This window comes from Chiloscyllium plagiosum, chromosome 33, assembly GCF_004010195.1.
Source record: "Chiloscyllium plagiosum isolate BGI_BamShark_2017 chromosome 33, ASM401019v2, whole genome shotgun sequence".
In the NCBI taxonomy this organism is placed as follows: domain Eukaryota; kingdom Metazoa; phylum Chordata; class Chondrichthyes; order Orectolobiformes; family Hemiscylliidae; genus Chiloscyllium; species Chiloscyllium plagiosum.
The window spans coordinates 37827750-37843812 of NC_057742.1; the positions used below are offsets into that span (position 1 = coordinate 37827750).

Here is a 16063-nt window from a genome sequence, read left to right on the forward strand (position 1 = left end):
TCCCACACACACCCTCTCACAGACTTAAACCCCTTTACACTCACACAGATATACAAAGGCCCCTCTCATAGACACTCAACCTCCACTCCCACACACGCACACATACACATATACGTTTGTGGGGTGAATTTGTACTTGCAGAATTACATTTTACTTTGCTCAAAAACTGCATGAATCCATGTAAGATTCTGTAAATCCGTTTTTGAGATTAGAATCAGTCTGACCATTGTGGCACAGGGAGCTAACACCTTCAATACGTTATCTGGGCCGACATGACACCAATTGTTTAAGAGTTTAGATCTGAGTGGTGCTGGAAAAGCACAGCAGGTCAGGCAGCATCCAATTGACTTGAGAATGTAACTTTTAAAAAAAGTTTTGCGATTTACATTTTACATTTACATTACATTACAATGTGGAAACAGGCCCTTTGGCCCAACAAGTCCACACCGACCCGCCGAAGCACAACCCACCCATAGCCCTACATTTATCCCTTACCTAACACTACGGACAATTTAGCATGGCCAATTCACCTAACCTGCACATCTTTGGACTGTGGGAGGAAACCGGAGCACCCGGAGGAAACCCACGCAGACACTGGGAGAACGTGCAAACTCCACACAGTCAGTCGCCTGAGGCGGGAATTGAACCCGGGTCTCTGGCGCTGTGAGGCAACAGTGCTAACCACTGTGCCACCGTGCCGCCCACATTTAGATATGAAAGAACTGAAATCAACACGGTCATTCTAAAAGATGAGAGACTTAACAAACAATCCAGGTCTTTTTCAATATACAATTTTAGTTACATCACACTGTAAACTTTTGCTATAAATTCTGTTTCTTACAGTCTTATTCTCCACAACCATGTGATGAAGGAGTAGCACTCCGAAAGCTAGTGCTTCCATATAACCTGGTGTTGTGTGATTTTTAACTTTCTCCATCTCTATAACTCTATTCAGCATTTGGCCCATTGCCTTAAATCTATGTACGTTTTAAAGGTTGAGGTTTCATGCCTCCAAGAGTCTGCCAGACAGTGTGTTCCAGTTTCAAAATCCTCTGCATAAAAACATTACTCTGGAATTAGGTCCAGCACGGCAACATCCCTTGTGGACCTTCTATGTACTGACATAAAAAGCTCTCCTGAATACATTTAGAGAAACTTGTCCTGTTTAAAGGACTTAAACTATGACTATCCTAGTTAATGTTGTGGAAGTTGAAATCCCTTAATGTAGTTACCTTATTATTGCTGGGATTTAGTAAGGGGGGATGGGGATTGTGGCATTATTAGTCAAGGACAGTATTACGGTTGCAGAAAGGATGAGGATTTGTCTACTGAGGTAGTATGGGCTGACATTAGAGTCAGGAAAGGAGAAGTCAGAGTTGAGAGTTTTCTATAGGCCTCTGAATAGTTCCAGAGATTTAAAGGATAGCATAACAAAGATGATCCTTGATAGGAGCAAGAGTGACAGGATAGTTATTATGGGGGACTTTAACTTTCCAAATATTGACTGGGAATACTGCAGTTCAAGTACTTTAGAACGGTCAGGTTTTGTCCAGTGTGTGCAGGAGAGTTTCCTGACACAGTATGTCGACAGGCCAAGGAGGGGAGAGGCCATATTGGATTTGGTACATGGAAATGAACCTGGCCAGATTTTAGATTTGGAGATAGGTGAGCACTTCGATGATAGTGACCACAATTCAGTTATGTTTACTTTAGCAATGGGAATGGATGGTTGTATACTGCAGGGCAAGAATTATAGGTGGGGTAAAGGCAATTACGATGCGATTAAGCAAGATTTAGGATGCATACGATAGGGAAGGAAACTGCAGGGAATGGGCACAATTGAAATGTGAAGTTTATTCAGGGAACAGCTATTGCGGATCCTTGATAAGTATGTACTTGTCAGGCAGGGAGGAAGTTGTTGATGGTAGAAGCCGTGGTTTACTGAAGAAGTTGAATCCCTTGTCAAGAGTAAGAAGATGACTTATGTTAGGATTAGATGTGATAACTCAGAGCATTTAAGAGTTACAAGTTGGCCAGGAAGGACCTAAAGTGTGAGCTGAGATAAGCGAGGAGGGGACATCAGAGGCTGTTGGCAGATAGGATCAGGGAAGACCCTAAAACTTTCTACAATATATAAGGAATAAAAAAAAATGACTAGACTAAGATTAGGGCCATTCAGGGCTAGTAGTGGGAAGTTGTGCATGTAGTCAGGAGATAGGGAAGTGCTAAATGAATACTTTGTCATTTTCTAGTGTGAATACAAATGAAATGTTGTTGAGGAGAATGCTGCAATACAGACTACTAGACTAGATGGGATTGCGTTCACAAGGATAAAGCTGGAAAATGTAAAATTAGTTAAATCCCCTCGCCCAGATGGGATTTATCCTTGGATTATCTGGGAGGCCAGGGAGGTGATTGCAGAGTCTTTGGCTTTGAATAGTGCCAGATGATTTAAGGCAGCAAATGTTGACCCCTTGTTCAAGAAGGGAAGTAGAGACAACCCTGGTAATTATAAACCAGTGAGCCTTACTTTGGTTGTGGATAAAGTGTTGGAAAGGGTTAGAAGAGAGAGGATTTATAATCATCAGGAAAAGAATAAGTTGATTAGGGATAGTCAACATGGTTTTGTGAATGGTAGATTGTACCTCACAAATGTTATTGAGTTCTTTGAGAAGGTGACCAAGCAGGTGGATGAGGGTAAAGCAATTGAAGTGATGTATATGGATTACATTAAGGCATTTGATCAGGCTCCCCACGGTAAGCTGTTGCACAAAATACAGCGGCATGGGATTGAGAGTGACTTAGCGGTTTGGATCAGAAATTGGCTAACTGTAAGAAGACAGAGGGTAGTGGTTGATGGGAAGTGTTCACCCTGGAGTTCAGTTACTAGTGGTGTACTGTAAGGATCTCTTTTGTAGCCAGTGCTGTTTGTCATTTTTATAACTGACCTGGATGAGGGCGTAGAAGGATGAGTTAATAAATTTGTGGATGACACTAAGGTCGGAGGAGTTGTGGATAGTGCTGAAGGATGTTGGAGGTTATAGAGGGAGATAGATAAGCTGCAGAGCTGGGCTGAGAGGTGACAAATGGAGTTTAATGAGGAAAAGTGTGAGGTGATTCACTTTGGAAGGAGTAACAGGATTGCAGAGTACTGGGCTAATGGTAAATTTCTTGGTAGTGTAGAAGAGCAGTGGGATCTCAGTGTCCAGGTCCATCGAATCTTGAAAGTTGCCACCCAGGTTGAGAGGGTTATTTAAGAAGGCATATGGTGTATTAGCATTTATTGGTAAGGGGATTGATTTTCGGAACCTTGAGGTCATGTTGCAGCTGTACAAAAGTCTGGTGCGGCTGCATTTGGACTATTGTATGCAGTTCTGGTCACCGCATTATAAAAAGAATGTGGAAGCTTTGGAAAGAGTGCAGAGGAGATTTACGAGGATGTTTCCTGGTAAGGGAAGGTCTTACCAGAAAAGGCTGAGGGACTTGAGGTTGTTTTCATTAGGGAGAAGAATGTTGAGAGGTAACTTAATTGAGACATACAAGATAATCAGAGGGTTAGATAGAATGGACAGTGAAAGCCCTTTTCCTCTGATCGCGATGGCTAGCACGAGAGGACATAGCTTTAAATTGAGGGGTGATAGATATAGGACAGATGTCAGAGGTAATTTCTTTACTCCGAGTAGTAAGGACGTGGAATGCACTGCCTGCAACAGTAGGAGACTTGCCAGTTTAAGGACATTTAAATGGTCATTGGATAGGCATAATAGTGTCGGTTAACTGGGCTTTAGATTGGTTCCACAGGTCGGCGCAGCATCGAGGCTGAAGTGCCTGTACTGCGCTGTAATGTTCTATGTACGCAACTCAGTTAATTGGCTACATACCTGCGCCTCTACTGTCTGTTGAGTTTTTGTGGGCCAATATACACTCCTAGCAGTGATCTCAGCGGTATGACTGCCCACGTCTTATTCTGTACTCTACTGACAAACTCTCATTTATTGCAGTAGCTGTCACTTAGTTAATGATGTAACACAACCTCCTCTAGTGCACCTTCCCTGTCTCACCTATACATGGAAATGTTTAGTTGTTTGCCTTGTCGCTCCCTTAACTATATCTTGGTGATTCTGGATCAGTGGTGCTGGAAGAGCACAGCAATTCAGGCAGCATCCGACAAGCAGCCTGAATCGCTGTGCTCTTCCAGCACCACTGATCCAGAATCTGGTTTCCAGCATCTGCAGTCATTGTTTTTACCTTATATCTGGGTGATGGCAACAATACCTGCATCCATGTGTCAATGCGCGTCCTTAACTCAGCTGTCTTACCTATAAAACTGTGAGCATTAGAGGCTGTCCAGCCTTGCCTTCCCCCATCAATCTTAACAAGATTGAATTCACTTTGTCTTGGTTCCCTTACTATGTTAGGCTGAGCCTCCTCCTTTTGCCGAATGAACATAAACTACCACTAGTAGCACTAACAAACTTACCTTGACGGCGTTGGTCTCATTCTTGTTCTAAACATGCATGATTTTGCCTCTCTTTTTAAAAAAAAGTCTTGAGTTCAGGAATTAGGGATTTGCTACCATTAAAGTTGACAATCCTAACACATTTGGTCAGCTTTTCATCTCTCCGCTTTTGTAAACTTGAGCTCATTTAAAACTCTAATGCCCATCTCCTAACTTGCTGATTTCTGTTCACTCAGTACCTCTGTGCTTGCTGACCTACATTGCTTCATGCCTGTTTTTAAGTTTTTCTGTCACCTTGCCTTTCTCTCTAATCTCCTCTTGCTATGTTTCCTCTGCTCCTGCAATTCTGGCCCCTAACTCAACTGAATAGTAATCATTGTACCATTGGTAGCTGTGCTTTCAGCAACCTTCGCTAGAGAGTCTAGAATTTGCTCCTTAACCTTTCCACCTATTTTTCCTCCTGTGAGATGTTCTTTGAAGTTATCTGTCACAGAACCGCTTGCACATAATTATAGTGAAATTTATTGGCCTACCTGAAAATTTATCATGTCTGATTTTCAGTGCTGGCAGAATTTCAATCATGTGTAATCATAAAAGGTGAAAGTGAGGACTGCAGATGCTGGAGATCAGAGCTGAAAAGCGCAGCAGGTCAGGCTGCATCCAAGGAGCAGGAGAATCGACGTTTCGGGCATGAGCCCTTCTTCAGGAAAGGCTCATGCCCGAAACGTTGATTCTCCTGCTCCTTGGATGCTGCCTGACCTGCGCTTTTCCAGCAACACATTTTCAGCTCTAATCATAAAAGGTGACAGGTAAAAACAATGACTGCAGATGCTGGAAACCAGATTCTGGATTAGTGGTGCTGGAAGAGCACAGCAGTTCAGTGGAGGGAGGGTGGAGTGGATAGGTGGAAAAGAAGTTAGGCAGGTAGGACAAGTCATGGGGACAGTGCTGAACTGGGGTGAGGTGGGGGAAGGGGAAATGACGAAACTTTTGAAATCCACATTGATGCCCTGGGGTTGAAGTGTTCTGAGGTGGAAGATGAGGCGTTCTTCCTCCAGGCGTCTGGTGGTGAGGGAGCGGCGGTGAAGGAGGCCCAGGACCTCCATGTCCTCAGCAGAGTGGGAGGGAGAGTTGAAATGTTGGGCCCAGGGCGGTGTGGTTGATTGGTGCGGGTGTCCCGGAGATGTTCCCTAAAGCGCTCTGCAAGGAAGCGTCCAGTCTCCCCAATGTAGAGGAGACTGCATCGGGAGCAACGGATACAATAAATGATTGCAGATTGGTGGATGTGCAGATAAAACTTTGGATGTTGAAGGCTCCTTTCGGGCCATGGATGGAGGTGAGGGAGGAAGTGTGGGCACAGGTTTTGCAATTCCTGTGGTGGCAGGGGAAGGTTTCAGGATGGGAGAGTGGGTTGAAAGGGGACGCGGACCTGACCAGATAGTCACGGAGGGAACGGTTTTTGCGGAAGGTGGAAAGGGGTGGGGAGGGAAATATATCCCTGGTGGTGGTGTCTGTTTGGAGATGGCGGAAATGTCGGCGGCTGATTTGGTTTATGCGAAGGTTGTTAGGGTGGAAGGTGAGCACCAGGTGCGTTCTGTCCTTGTTATGGTTGGAGGGGTGGGGTCTGAGTGCGGAGGTGCGGGATGTGGATGAGATGCGTTGGAGAGCATCTTTAACCACGTGGGAAGGGAAATTGTGATGTCTAAAGAAGGAGGCCATCTGGTGTGTTCTGTGGTGGAACTGGTCCTCCTGGGAGCTGATACGGTGGAGGTGGAGGATTTGGGAATATAGGATTGCATTTTTGCAGGAGGTAGGGTGGGAAGAGGTGTAATCCAGGTAGCTGTGGGAGTTGGTGGGTTTGTAAAAAAATGTCGGTATCAAGTCGGTCGTCATTAATGGAGATGGAGAGGTCCAGGAAGGGGAGGGAGGTGTCAGAGATGGTCCAGGTAAATTTGAGGTCAGGGTGGAATGTGATGGTGAAGTTGATGAATTGCTCAACCTCCTTGCGAGAGCATGAGGTGGCACCAATGCAGTCATCAATGTAGCGGAGGAAGAGGTGGGGAGTGGTGCCGGTGTAATTAAGGAAGATTGACTGTTCTACTGCTCCTTGGTTGCTGCCTGAAGTGCTGTGCTCTTCCAGCACCACTAATCCATAAAAGGTGACAGTCATTTTAAGATTAAACGTCAAATGAAGAATCGTTAGTCATTGGAAATCATCTTCTGAGAATTGGTTTATCCTATGGATCCATCTGTAGCGTACCTCATCTGGGCTGCAGAGCATCTTCAAGTGGGAGTCCATGTAGGTACCAACAATGAGGAAAGAGGTTGTGCTGATGGAAAATGAGCAGCTTGGAATAGTTTCCTAGAACAGTATGTCATGGAACCAATTGAAATCCAGAAACAAAAAGGTAATCATCAGATTACTACCTGACCCATGAGCTAATGGGCACAAATTTAAAGAGATGAATGTGTGGCTCGGAGATTGGTGTGGGAGAAATGGGTTTGAATTCATGGGGCATTCGTACCAACCACTACTCGGGGAGCAGGGTGCTGTTCCAATGGAATGGGTTGCACCTGAAACATTCTGGAACAAAAGTCCTGGCAAATTGCACAACTCGATAATAGAGACAGGACTTTAAATTGGGGTGGCATGTTCAGTTGCATGGAAAATTCAGTAAATCAAATATCAAAGAAAAATTAGAATTGCATGTTGGTGATAGGGCTTGTTGTTAGTAGAAAATAAAAGAAAGGGACAGATTGTATGAATGTTATATTGCACCAAGGCACCATAGAAATATAGGGAAATTTGATATCAGAATAAACTTAAAAGCTTTGCATCTTAATACATGAAGCATCCTGAATGAGGTGGAAGAATTGCCACTGCAAATTGAGGTAAATTAATACGACCTCGTACCGAAACACAATTACACGGAGATTAACAAAGGAATTTAGCATTCAGGGATATATCCCCCTTCAGAAAGACCGGATGGATGGAAAAGGGTAATACTGTTAATAAGAGATGAAATGAGAATAGCTGTGAGAGATGATTACGCTTGGCTGACATAGAGTCCATTTGGGCAGGGGTTTAAGAAAAAGTAAGAGAAAGAAGACATTGGTAGGAGAAATCTAAGACCCCAAACACCGTGGGGCGGCATGGTGGCTCAGTGGTTAACACTGCACCCTCACAGCACCAGGACCCGGGTTCGATTCTAGCCTTGGGCGACTGTCTATGTGGAGCTTGCACATTCTCCCTGTGTCAGTGTGGGTTTCCTCCCGGTGCTCTGGTTTCCTTCCACAGTCCAAAGATGTGCAGGTTAGGTGAATTTGCCATGTTAAATTGCCCATAGTGTTAGGTGCATGAGTCAGAGGGAAATGGGTCTGAGTGGGTTACTCTTTGGAGGTTCGGTTGGACTTGTTGGGCCGAAAGGCCTGTTTTCACACTGTAGGGAATCTAATCTAATCTAATCAGCCAGTCTGTGGGAAAGGCTGCAAATCAACATCACAATAGGAGCATGAAGAAAGAATAGTGTAATAATTATGGACAACTTTAATCTTCATGATAATGGGGTGAATCAAATTGGAAAGGGAAGCTACAGCAATGAGTTCATAGTGCATCAAGGATATTTTCTGAGAACAATATGTCATGTAACCAACGAGGAAGCAGGCTATCTTGTATCTGATAATTGTTGATGAGACAGGCCAATAAGTGACCTGAGAGAAAAGATACCCTATGACGTGGAAAGCTAAGAAAGTGATTGCTGAGTCCTTGCTCAGATATTTGTATCATCAATAGCCATGAGTGAGATGCTGGAAAACTGGAGGTTGGCTAACGTGGTACAATTATTTAAGAAAGGTAGTAAGGAAAAGTCAGGGAGCCATCGACCAGTGAGCCTGACATGAGTGGTGGGCAAGTTGTTGGAGGGGATTCAGAGGGGCAAGATTTACATGTGTTTGGAAAGGCAAGGATTGCCCTAAGGGATAGTCAACATGGCTTTGTGTGTGGGAAATCCTGTCTCAGTAACTTGATTCAGTTTCTTGAAGAAGTGACGAAGAGGATTGAAAAGGGCAGAGTGGTGTCAATATGTACTTCAGTAAGGCATGGTAAGCTGATTACCAAGGTTAGATCATGTGGAATACATGGAGAACTAGCCATTTGGACAAAAGTGGTTCAAAGGTAGAACACAGCAGGTTTGTTTTTTTGGACTGGAGGACAGTTGTATGTAATGAGGATCGGTGCTGAGTTCACTGCTTTTTGTCATTGATATCAATGATTTGGATGTGAATGTAGGAGGTACGGTTAGTAAGTTTTCAGATGACTCCAAAATTGATGTAGAGTACAGCGAAGAAAGTTATCTCAGACTACAACGGGATCTTGATTAAAATTAGCTGGTGGGCTGAGGAGTGGCAGATGAAGTTGAGAACGTAGAACATGGAATGTTAGTGCAGTACAGGCCCTTTGGCCCTCAATGTTGTGCCAACCTATGGACCCTATCTTCCATCCATATGTCTATTCAATGACGATTTAAATGCCCTTAAATTTGGTGAGTCTACTACTGTTGCAGGCAGTGCATTTCATGCCCCTACTACTGAGTGAAGAAACTACCTCAGACATCTGTCTGTTCCCTCAATTTAAAGCTAAGTCCTCTCATGCTAACCGTCAATATCAGAGGAAAAAGGGTCTTGCTGTGTACCCTATCTAACCCTCTGATTATCTTGTATGTCTCAATTAAGTCACCTCTCAACCTTCTTCTCTGTAATGAAAACAGATTCATTTTCCTCAGCCTTTCCTTGTAAGATCTTCCCTTCATGCCAGGCAGCATCCTAGTAAATCACCTCTGAACCGTTTCCAAAGCTTCCGCATCCTTCATGTTATGCAGTGATCAGAACTGTACGCAATATGCCAAGTGCGGTTGCACCAGAGTTTTGTACAGCTGCAACATGACCTCGTGGCTCCGAAACTCAATCCCTCTCCCAATAAAAGGTAATACATATACACCGTATATGGCTTTAACAACCCTATCAACCTGGTTGGCAACTTGGAAATGGACACCGAGATCTCTCTGCTCGTCTACACTACCAAGAAACTTACCATTAGCCCAGTACACTTTTTTTTCCTGTTGCACCTTCCTAAATGAATCACTTCACACTTTTCCACACTAAACTCCATTTCCCACCTCTGAGCCCAGCTCTGCAGCTTATCTATGTCCCTCGGTAACCTCCAACATCCTTCAGCCCTATCCATAACTCTACAGACCTTAGTGTCATCCACAAATTTACTAACCAATCCGTCTATGCCCTCATCGAAGTCATTTATAAAAATGACAAACAGTAGTGGCCCCAAAACAGATCCTTGTGGTACACCACTAGTAACTGAACTCCAGGATGAACATGTCCCATCAACTGGTACCCTCTATTTTTCAGCTATGCCACGTTTGATTCAAACAGTGAAATCATCCTCAATCCCATGCCTCTGTGTTTTATGCAATAGCCTACCATGGGGAGCCTTATCAAACACTTTATTGAAATCCATTTACACCACATCAACCATTTTATCATTAGCCACCTGTTTGGTTACCATCTCAAAGAACTCAATAAATTTTGTGAGGCACGACCTACCATTCACAAAACCATATTGACTATCCCTAATCAACTTATTCCTCTCTAGATGATAAATCTTATTTCTTATAACCTTTTCTAACACTCACTGTAAGGCTCACTGGTCTATTCTTATTAGGGTTGGTCTCTACTCCCGTTCTTGAACAAGGGGACGTTTGCTATCCTTAAGTCTTCCGACACTATACCTGTAGACGATGACAAAGATCAAAGCCAAAGGCTCTGCAGTCTCCTTCTTGGCTTCCCAGAGAATCCAAGGATAAATCCCATCTGGCCCAGGGGATTTATCTATTTTCACATTTTCCAGAATTGCTAACATGAACTCCTTGCTAATGTCAATCCCATCTAGTCGAGTAGCCTGTATCTCAGTGTTCTCCTCAATAACATTGTCTTTTTCCAGTGTGACTCCAAGCACAACATCCTTGATTGGCCCTAATCTTTCTCCAGTCATTCTTTTATTCCTGATATATGTATAGAAACCTTTTATGGGTTTCCTTGATCCTACCTGCCAATGACTTCTCATGTCCCCTCCAGGCTCTTCTTAACTCTCTCTTCGAGTCTTTCCTGGCTAACTTGTAACTCTCAAGTGCCCTAACTGACTGTTCACGTCTCATCCTAACATAAGCCACCTTCTTTCTCTCGACAAGAGATTCAACTTCCTTAGTAAACCACAGCTCCCTCACTTGACCACTTCCTCCCTGCTTGACAGGTACATAATTATGATGGACACGCATCCACATTTCAATTGTGCCTGTCCCCTGCAGTTTCCTTCCCCATCTTATGCATCTTGTCTAATCGCATCATTGTTGCTTTTGCCCCAGAATGGCTTTGTGAAAGAGAAATCATGTCCGGTTAAGTTTATTTTCTATTTTCTTTTTTTGAGATAGTCTTAACTAGAATGGATAGAGTAGAAGCCGTAGATGTGTTGTATTTGGACTACCTTGCATTATATACCTATCCCTTTTAAATCGCTAAAGTAAACCTAACTGAATTGTGGTGACTATCATCAAAGTGCTCACCTACGTCCAAATTTAACACCTGGCCAAGTTCATTACCCAGTACCAAATCCAATGTGGCCTCACCCTTTGTTGGCTTGTCTACATACTGTGTCAGGAAACCATCCTGCGCACATTGGACAAAGACTGACCCATCTAAAGTACTTGGAATGTAGTATTTCCAGTCAATATTTGGAAAGTTAAAATTCCCCATAACAACTATCCTGATATTCTTGCTCCTATTCAGAATTATCTTTGCTATCCTTTCCTCTACATCTCTGGAAGTATTCAGAGGCTGATAGAAAACTCTCAATAGGGTAAACTTTCCTTTTCTGTTTCTAACGTGAGTGCATACTACCTCAATCTACGAGTTCTCAAACGTCCTTTCTGCTATCGTAATGCTGTCCTTGACTAACAATGCCATACTTACCCCTCTTTTACCATTTTCAGTGTTCTTACTGAAACATTTAAATTCCGGAACCTGCAACAACCATCCCTGTCACTACTCTATCCATGTCTACGAAATGGCCACAACATTGAAGTCCCAGGTACCAATCCATGCTGCAAATTCACCTACCTTATACCGCATGCCTCTAACCACCTTCCTGTTTGCTGGTGAACTCTTGTGACCTTTCTCAATACTGTCAACCTCCTGGACACTGGAACTACAATTTAGGTTTCCATCCCCCTGCGTAATTAGTTTAAACCCTCCTGAATAGCATTAGCAAATTCCACCCCCCAGGGATATTGGTCCTCCTCTGGTTCAGGTGTAGACCATCATGTTTGTCGACATCCCACCTACCCCAGAATGAGACCCAATTATCCAATATTTATCTATACTTCGAATAGATAAATGTGAGGTGCTGCATTTTGGTAGAGCAAATCAGAGCAGGAGTAATATACTGAATGGTAAGACCCTGGGGAGTGTTGCCAAACAAGGAGACCTTGGAGTGCAGTTTCATAGTTCCTTGAAAGTGGTGTTGTAGGTAGGCAGGGCAGTGAAGAAGACATTTTGCACGCTTGTCTTTGTTGGTTAGTGCATTAAGTGTAGGAGTTGGGAGGCCATGTTGCGGTTGTACAGGACATTGGATTGACTCCTTTTGGAATACTGTATTTGCTAACCTTTCCTCTACATCTCTGGAGGAAAAGGTCGGTGATAGACCGACAAACTGGGATGCATTCAGAATTTAGCAAAGGACGACTAGAAAGAGAATAAAGATGGTGAAAATATATTGCAAGGGCAAACTAGTGAGAAAGATAAAGATTGATAAGAAAAGCTTGTTTAAATACCTAATAACGAGTAGGTCCTTCAGAAAATGAAGCTGGGGAGGTGTTTATGGGGAACAAGGAAATGACGGAGGAGTTGAACAGATACTTTGAATCACTTTTTAAGGTGAAAGATACTTTGAACATTCCATTAGTACTATAGAATATGGGGGAGGAATTAAGCACCATTGTCATCATGAGAGAAGTACAATTAGATAAACTAATAGGGCTAAAGACAGGTAAGTTCTCTATTTCTGATGGCTTACTCTTAGGATTCTAAAAGAGGTAGCGACAGTGATAGTGGATGCACTGGTTGCAATTTTTCCAAAAATTGTTGGATTCTGAAGAATTGCTAATGTGACAACCTTTTTGCAAAAGAAAGTGAGGCAAAAAGTGGTTAACTACAAGCCGAGTAGACTCTCACCTGTTGTTGGAAAAGTATTGGAATAAATTATTAAGGAAGTAATAGTAGGACATTTGGAAAATCATAATCAAACTGAGTCAGAAATGGCTTTGTGAAAGAGAAATCATGTCCGGTTAAGTTTATTTTCTTTTTTTTTTGAGATAGTCTTAACTAGAATGGATAGAGTGGAACCAGTAGATGTGTTGTATTTGGACTTCCAGAAGGCATTCAACAATGTTCCTCACAATAGGTGTGGAAAGAGAATTGGCCCATAGGCAGGAAATGGTTAGTGGGGATAACAACCTTTGACCAATGTAGTTTTGCAGGGATCAATGCAGAGTGAGCAACTTTTTACAATAAATATTAATGACTTGGAGGAAGAAAATGAATGTAGCCAAATTTGTAGATGACACTAAAATGGGTGGAAAGTCAGGTTGTGAGTGAGATACAAACAGTTTACAGAGAGATATTGATAGATTAAATACTGGGCAATAAGTTGGCAAATGGAATATAATATGGGAAAATGTGAAATTCATTTTGGATGGGAGAAGAAAAGAACAGTATTATTTAAATTGAGAACAACTGCAGAAAGCTGCAACACAAAGGGACTTTTGGGGGGTCCCTAGCTTACAGGTGCAGCAAAGATTTGGAGTATAAGAGTAAGGAGGTTTTCTAGAAACACTGCAAGTTTCTGATGAGACCATATCTGGAGGAGTGTGAGCAGTTTTGGTTCCCTTATAACATGTTTTTTTTATGCAAATGATATTTTCCCAGACTGCTGGAGTGAGTGAGAACCAGGGCACGTTCTGCTAGAAAAAAATAATTTAAATAAAAATACCACAATCTTAAAGTCTAGTCTGATAGCATTGACCTTTTGTTTCATTTTTTTGTGACTGTGATACTTGCTGCTTCAGCACAGAATAACTGATGCCCTGAGTGCTCCTTAACGTTTTCTAACATGGTAAATGTTCAAAGCTGGCACTTGCAATTTGTCTTTCTTGGAACATTGTTATGGATTTACTTGTAGCAATATAGAGCTTGGTTACTTCTTTCTTACAAGCATCTTGGAATTTTGGCAGATCGTCACTGTTATTCTTCACTTTAAGTTTACAAATATCCACTTCTTGTGTTGACTTAAGTTTTGTAACCTGCAAGGGTTGCTGTAGGAAGATTTCTCCAATGCTGTGCCCAGTTGACTTTGCTTCTCCTGAGGTATAATTTAAAGTCTGGAATATTAATGGCAAGTTTCACCATGACTCCCCGGTGTGTAATCCGATTGACACCTGGAAGGATGAACTGTGTTATACTCGGTGCTTTTTTGGTAACTGGCATTGTATTATGTCTCAGAGCATGCTGGAAGCCTTGAAGAGTCCTGTTCATAACAACACAATATCACAGCATTATAAAGGCCTCAGCCTGCACCTTAACTGGAACCACATGAAGCATGCCATACTGATGGAAGTGTGCTGATGTTTGTAACCAGTAACTTCCCCGAAAGTAGCTTCAAGGCCCACTAGAAATATTATTTAATTTATGTTACCTTCTTAGGTGTCTGCTTTAAAACTAATATCAAAAAGGTTTTCCAAAAAGGAGAGATCAATAAAAACTACTTTATATAAAGGTATTTGCTAGTTTTGTCTTTCGAAACAAACAGCTGTTCATCTAACCTCTATTGTTAAATTTACTTTGATTATCTTATTTCAGGCACCCTGTGTTTTAATTGGTGGTTCTAGGAGCAAAAGATTCTTCAAGGAGCTTTGCTACGTGAAGCACAATCTCATCTTATGCTCGAGACAGATCTATTTTTGTCAGAGTGGGAGGCTGTTAATACAACATCACCGAATTTAGGTTAGTGAACACTGGACCGATCCATCTTGTCTGTCAGCAGAAATCCACATCTGAGGGCTTCATATAATGATATCAGCAATTTTACAACTGGTGTTGGATGAATCCGTGTATCTCTAGACAGATGGTGCAAAAGTTGATCATTCTATTGTGATGAAGGATATGTGAATTTTACATATGTTAACATTATTTTTGGAATTTAGAATTCACAATAAAGGTGGATGGGTATTGAGTTCTTCTGCAAATGGGTTTCCTTTTTTTTGTTAAAAGACAGACCTTCTCTAACAGAGTAATCTTAATCCAACATGTATTAGAAGGCAGGTGATTGCTGACTCCCTATGGTATCGAAGAAATTTATTTAAAGCCATTATGTTTGTTTTCTGTTCAAAGTAATCTCAGATTGAGCAAGTTTGCTTTTTAAATTCAATTAAGATATCAGAGATGACTTGAGAAGTATAGTTTCTCACATCAGAAGAGTTCAGGGCAGATCAGACAAGCAGTTACCTCAGTAAAGAATATACTTTATAAAGCTTCCAAACCAAGAGTTTGGTTAGAAATATGCAGGTGATTAGAACTGAGAAAATATATGCTGTCAGATTTGTGGAAAGGTCATGTCTGTAGACTTGGAAAGGACTCGTCAAATTGTCTCATCAAACAGTCCATGCCAAGTAAACTACTTGGAGTCAGTTGGGTAGAAATTTAGAGTTCAGATAGGGGTGTAATTTTGTCTGGACTTGGATCTCTGTAACAGACAGTGTCAGGAAGTCTGTAGAAACCTTTTGTTTTGTACATTAAAATCTTTCTAATTGTATTCTGTATTCAGAAGTTTTTTTGTACTACTTTTGTGTAATCAGCTTCTGTTGTGCAAGAAAATCTGCCACCTTGTGTGAATATGTCTTATCGACTAACTACTATGTTTACTAACTAAGGAACAAAACATGTTTTATGAATACACGTTTCATTCTGGGATCTGAATTTTCCAGTAGTATTATCAACTAAAGTCATAACAATATTGATGAGCTAAATTAGGGATGTGTGCACACTTATTTACATGATTGGACAAGTACAAATCAGTGTTTCTTTCTAGGAATGTGTAATTTAGGTGTTTTATTTTGGCCTTGGTTTACTAACTGCATTGAGAAGGAAATTGGTGAGCAAACATTTCGAGTAAAAAAATGATGAATTGATTTAAGTTATTGCACTTCCCTTTATAATTTGTGTGGTTTGAATAATTCGCTATTTTACTCTTTCTAAGCTACAAGCTCAATGTGTTCTTTACCATGAACTACCGATTTAACTACTAAAGCTGTATTGATTTGGAGATGCCGGTGTTGGACTGGGGTATACAAAGTTAAAAATCACACAACACCAAGTTATAGTCCAACAGGTTTAATTGAAAGCTAGTGTGCTTCCAATTAAACCTGTTGGACTATAACCTGGTGTTGTGTGATTTTTAACATTAAAGTTGTAGCATTTGTAGAT

General features: G+C 41.8%; 1 protein-coding gene across 17 annotated transcripts in view; it reads left to right on the plus strand.

Annotated features, from left to right (window-relative positions):
- Positions 1–16063, plus strand: part of LOC122540026 (protein TANC2) — a 1063581-nt gene that overhangs the window by 424888 nt on the left and 622630 nt on the right. For 3 of the 17 annotated variants that reach the window (XM_043675323.1, XM_043675324.1, XM_043675325.1), the window contains one exon: positions 14441–14584. The exons of the other annotated variants lie outside the window; for them this stretch is intronic. In XM_043675323.1, coding sequence (XP_043531258.1) covers positions 14521–14584 — 64 coding nt within the window. In that variant the 5' untranslated portion in view covers positions 14441–14520. The remainder of the gene's footprint in view (positions 1–14440; positions 14585–16063) is intronic. 17 annotated transcript variants of the gene reach the window in all.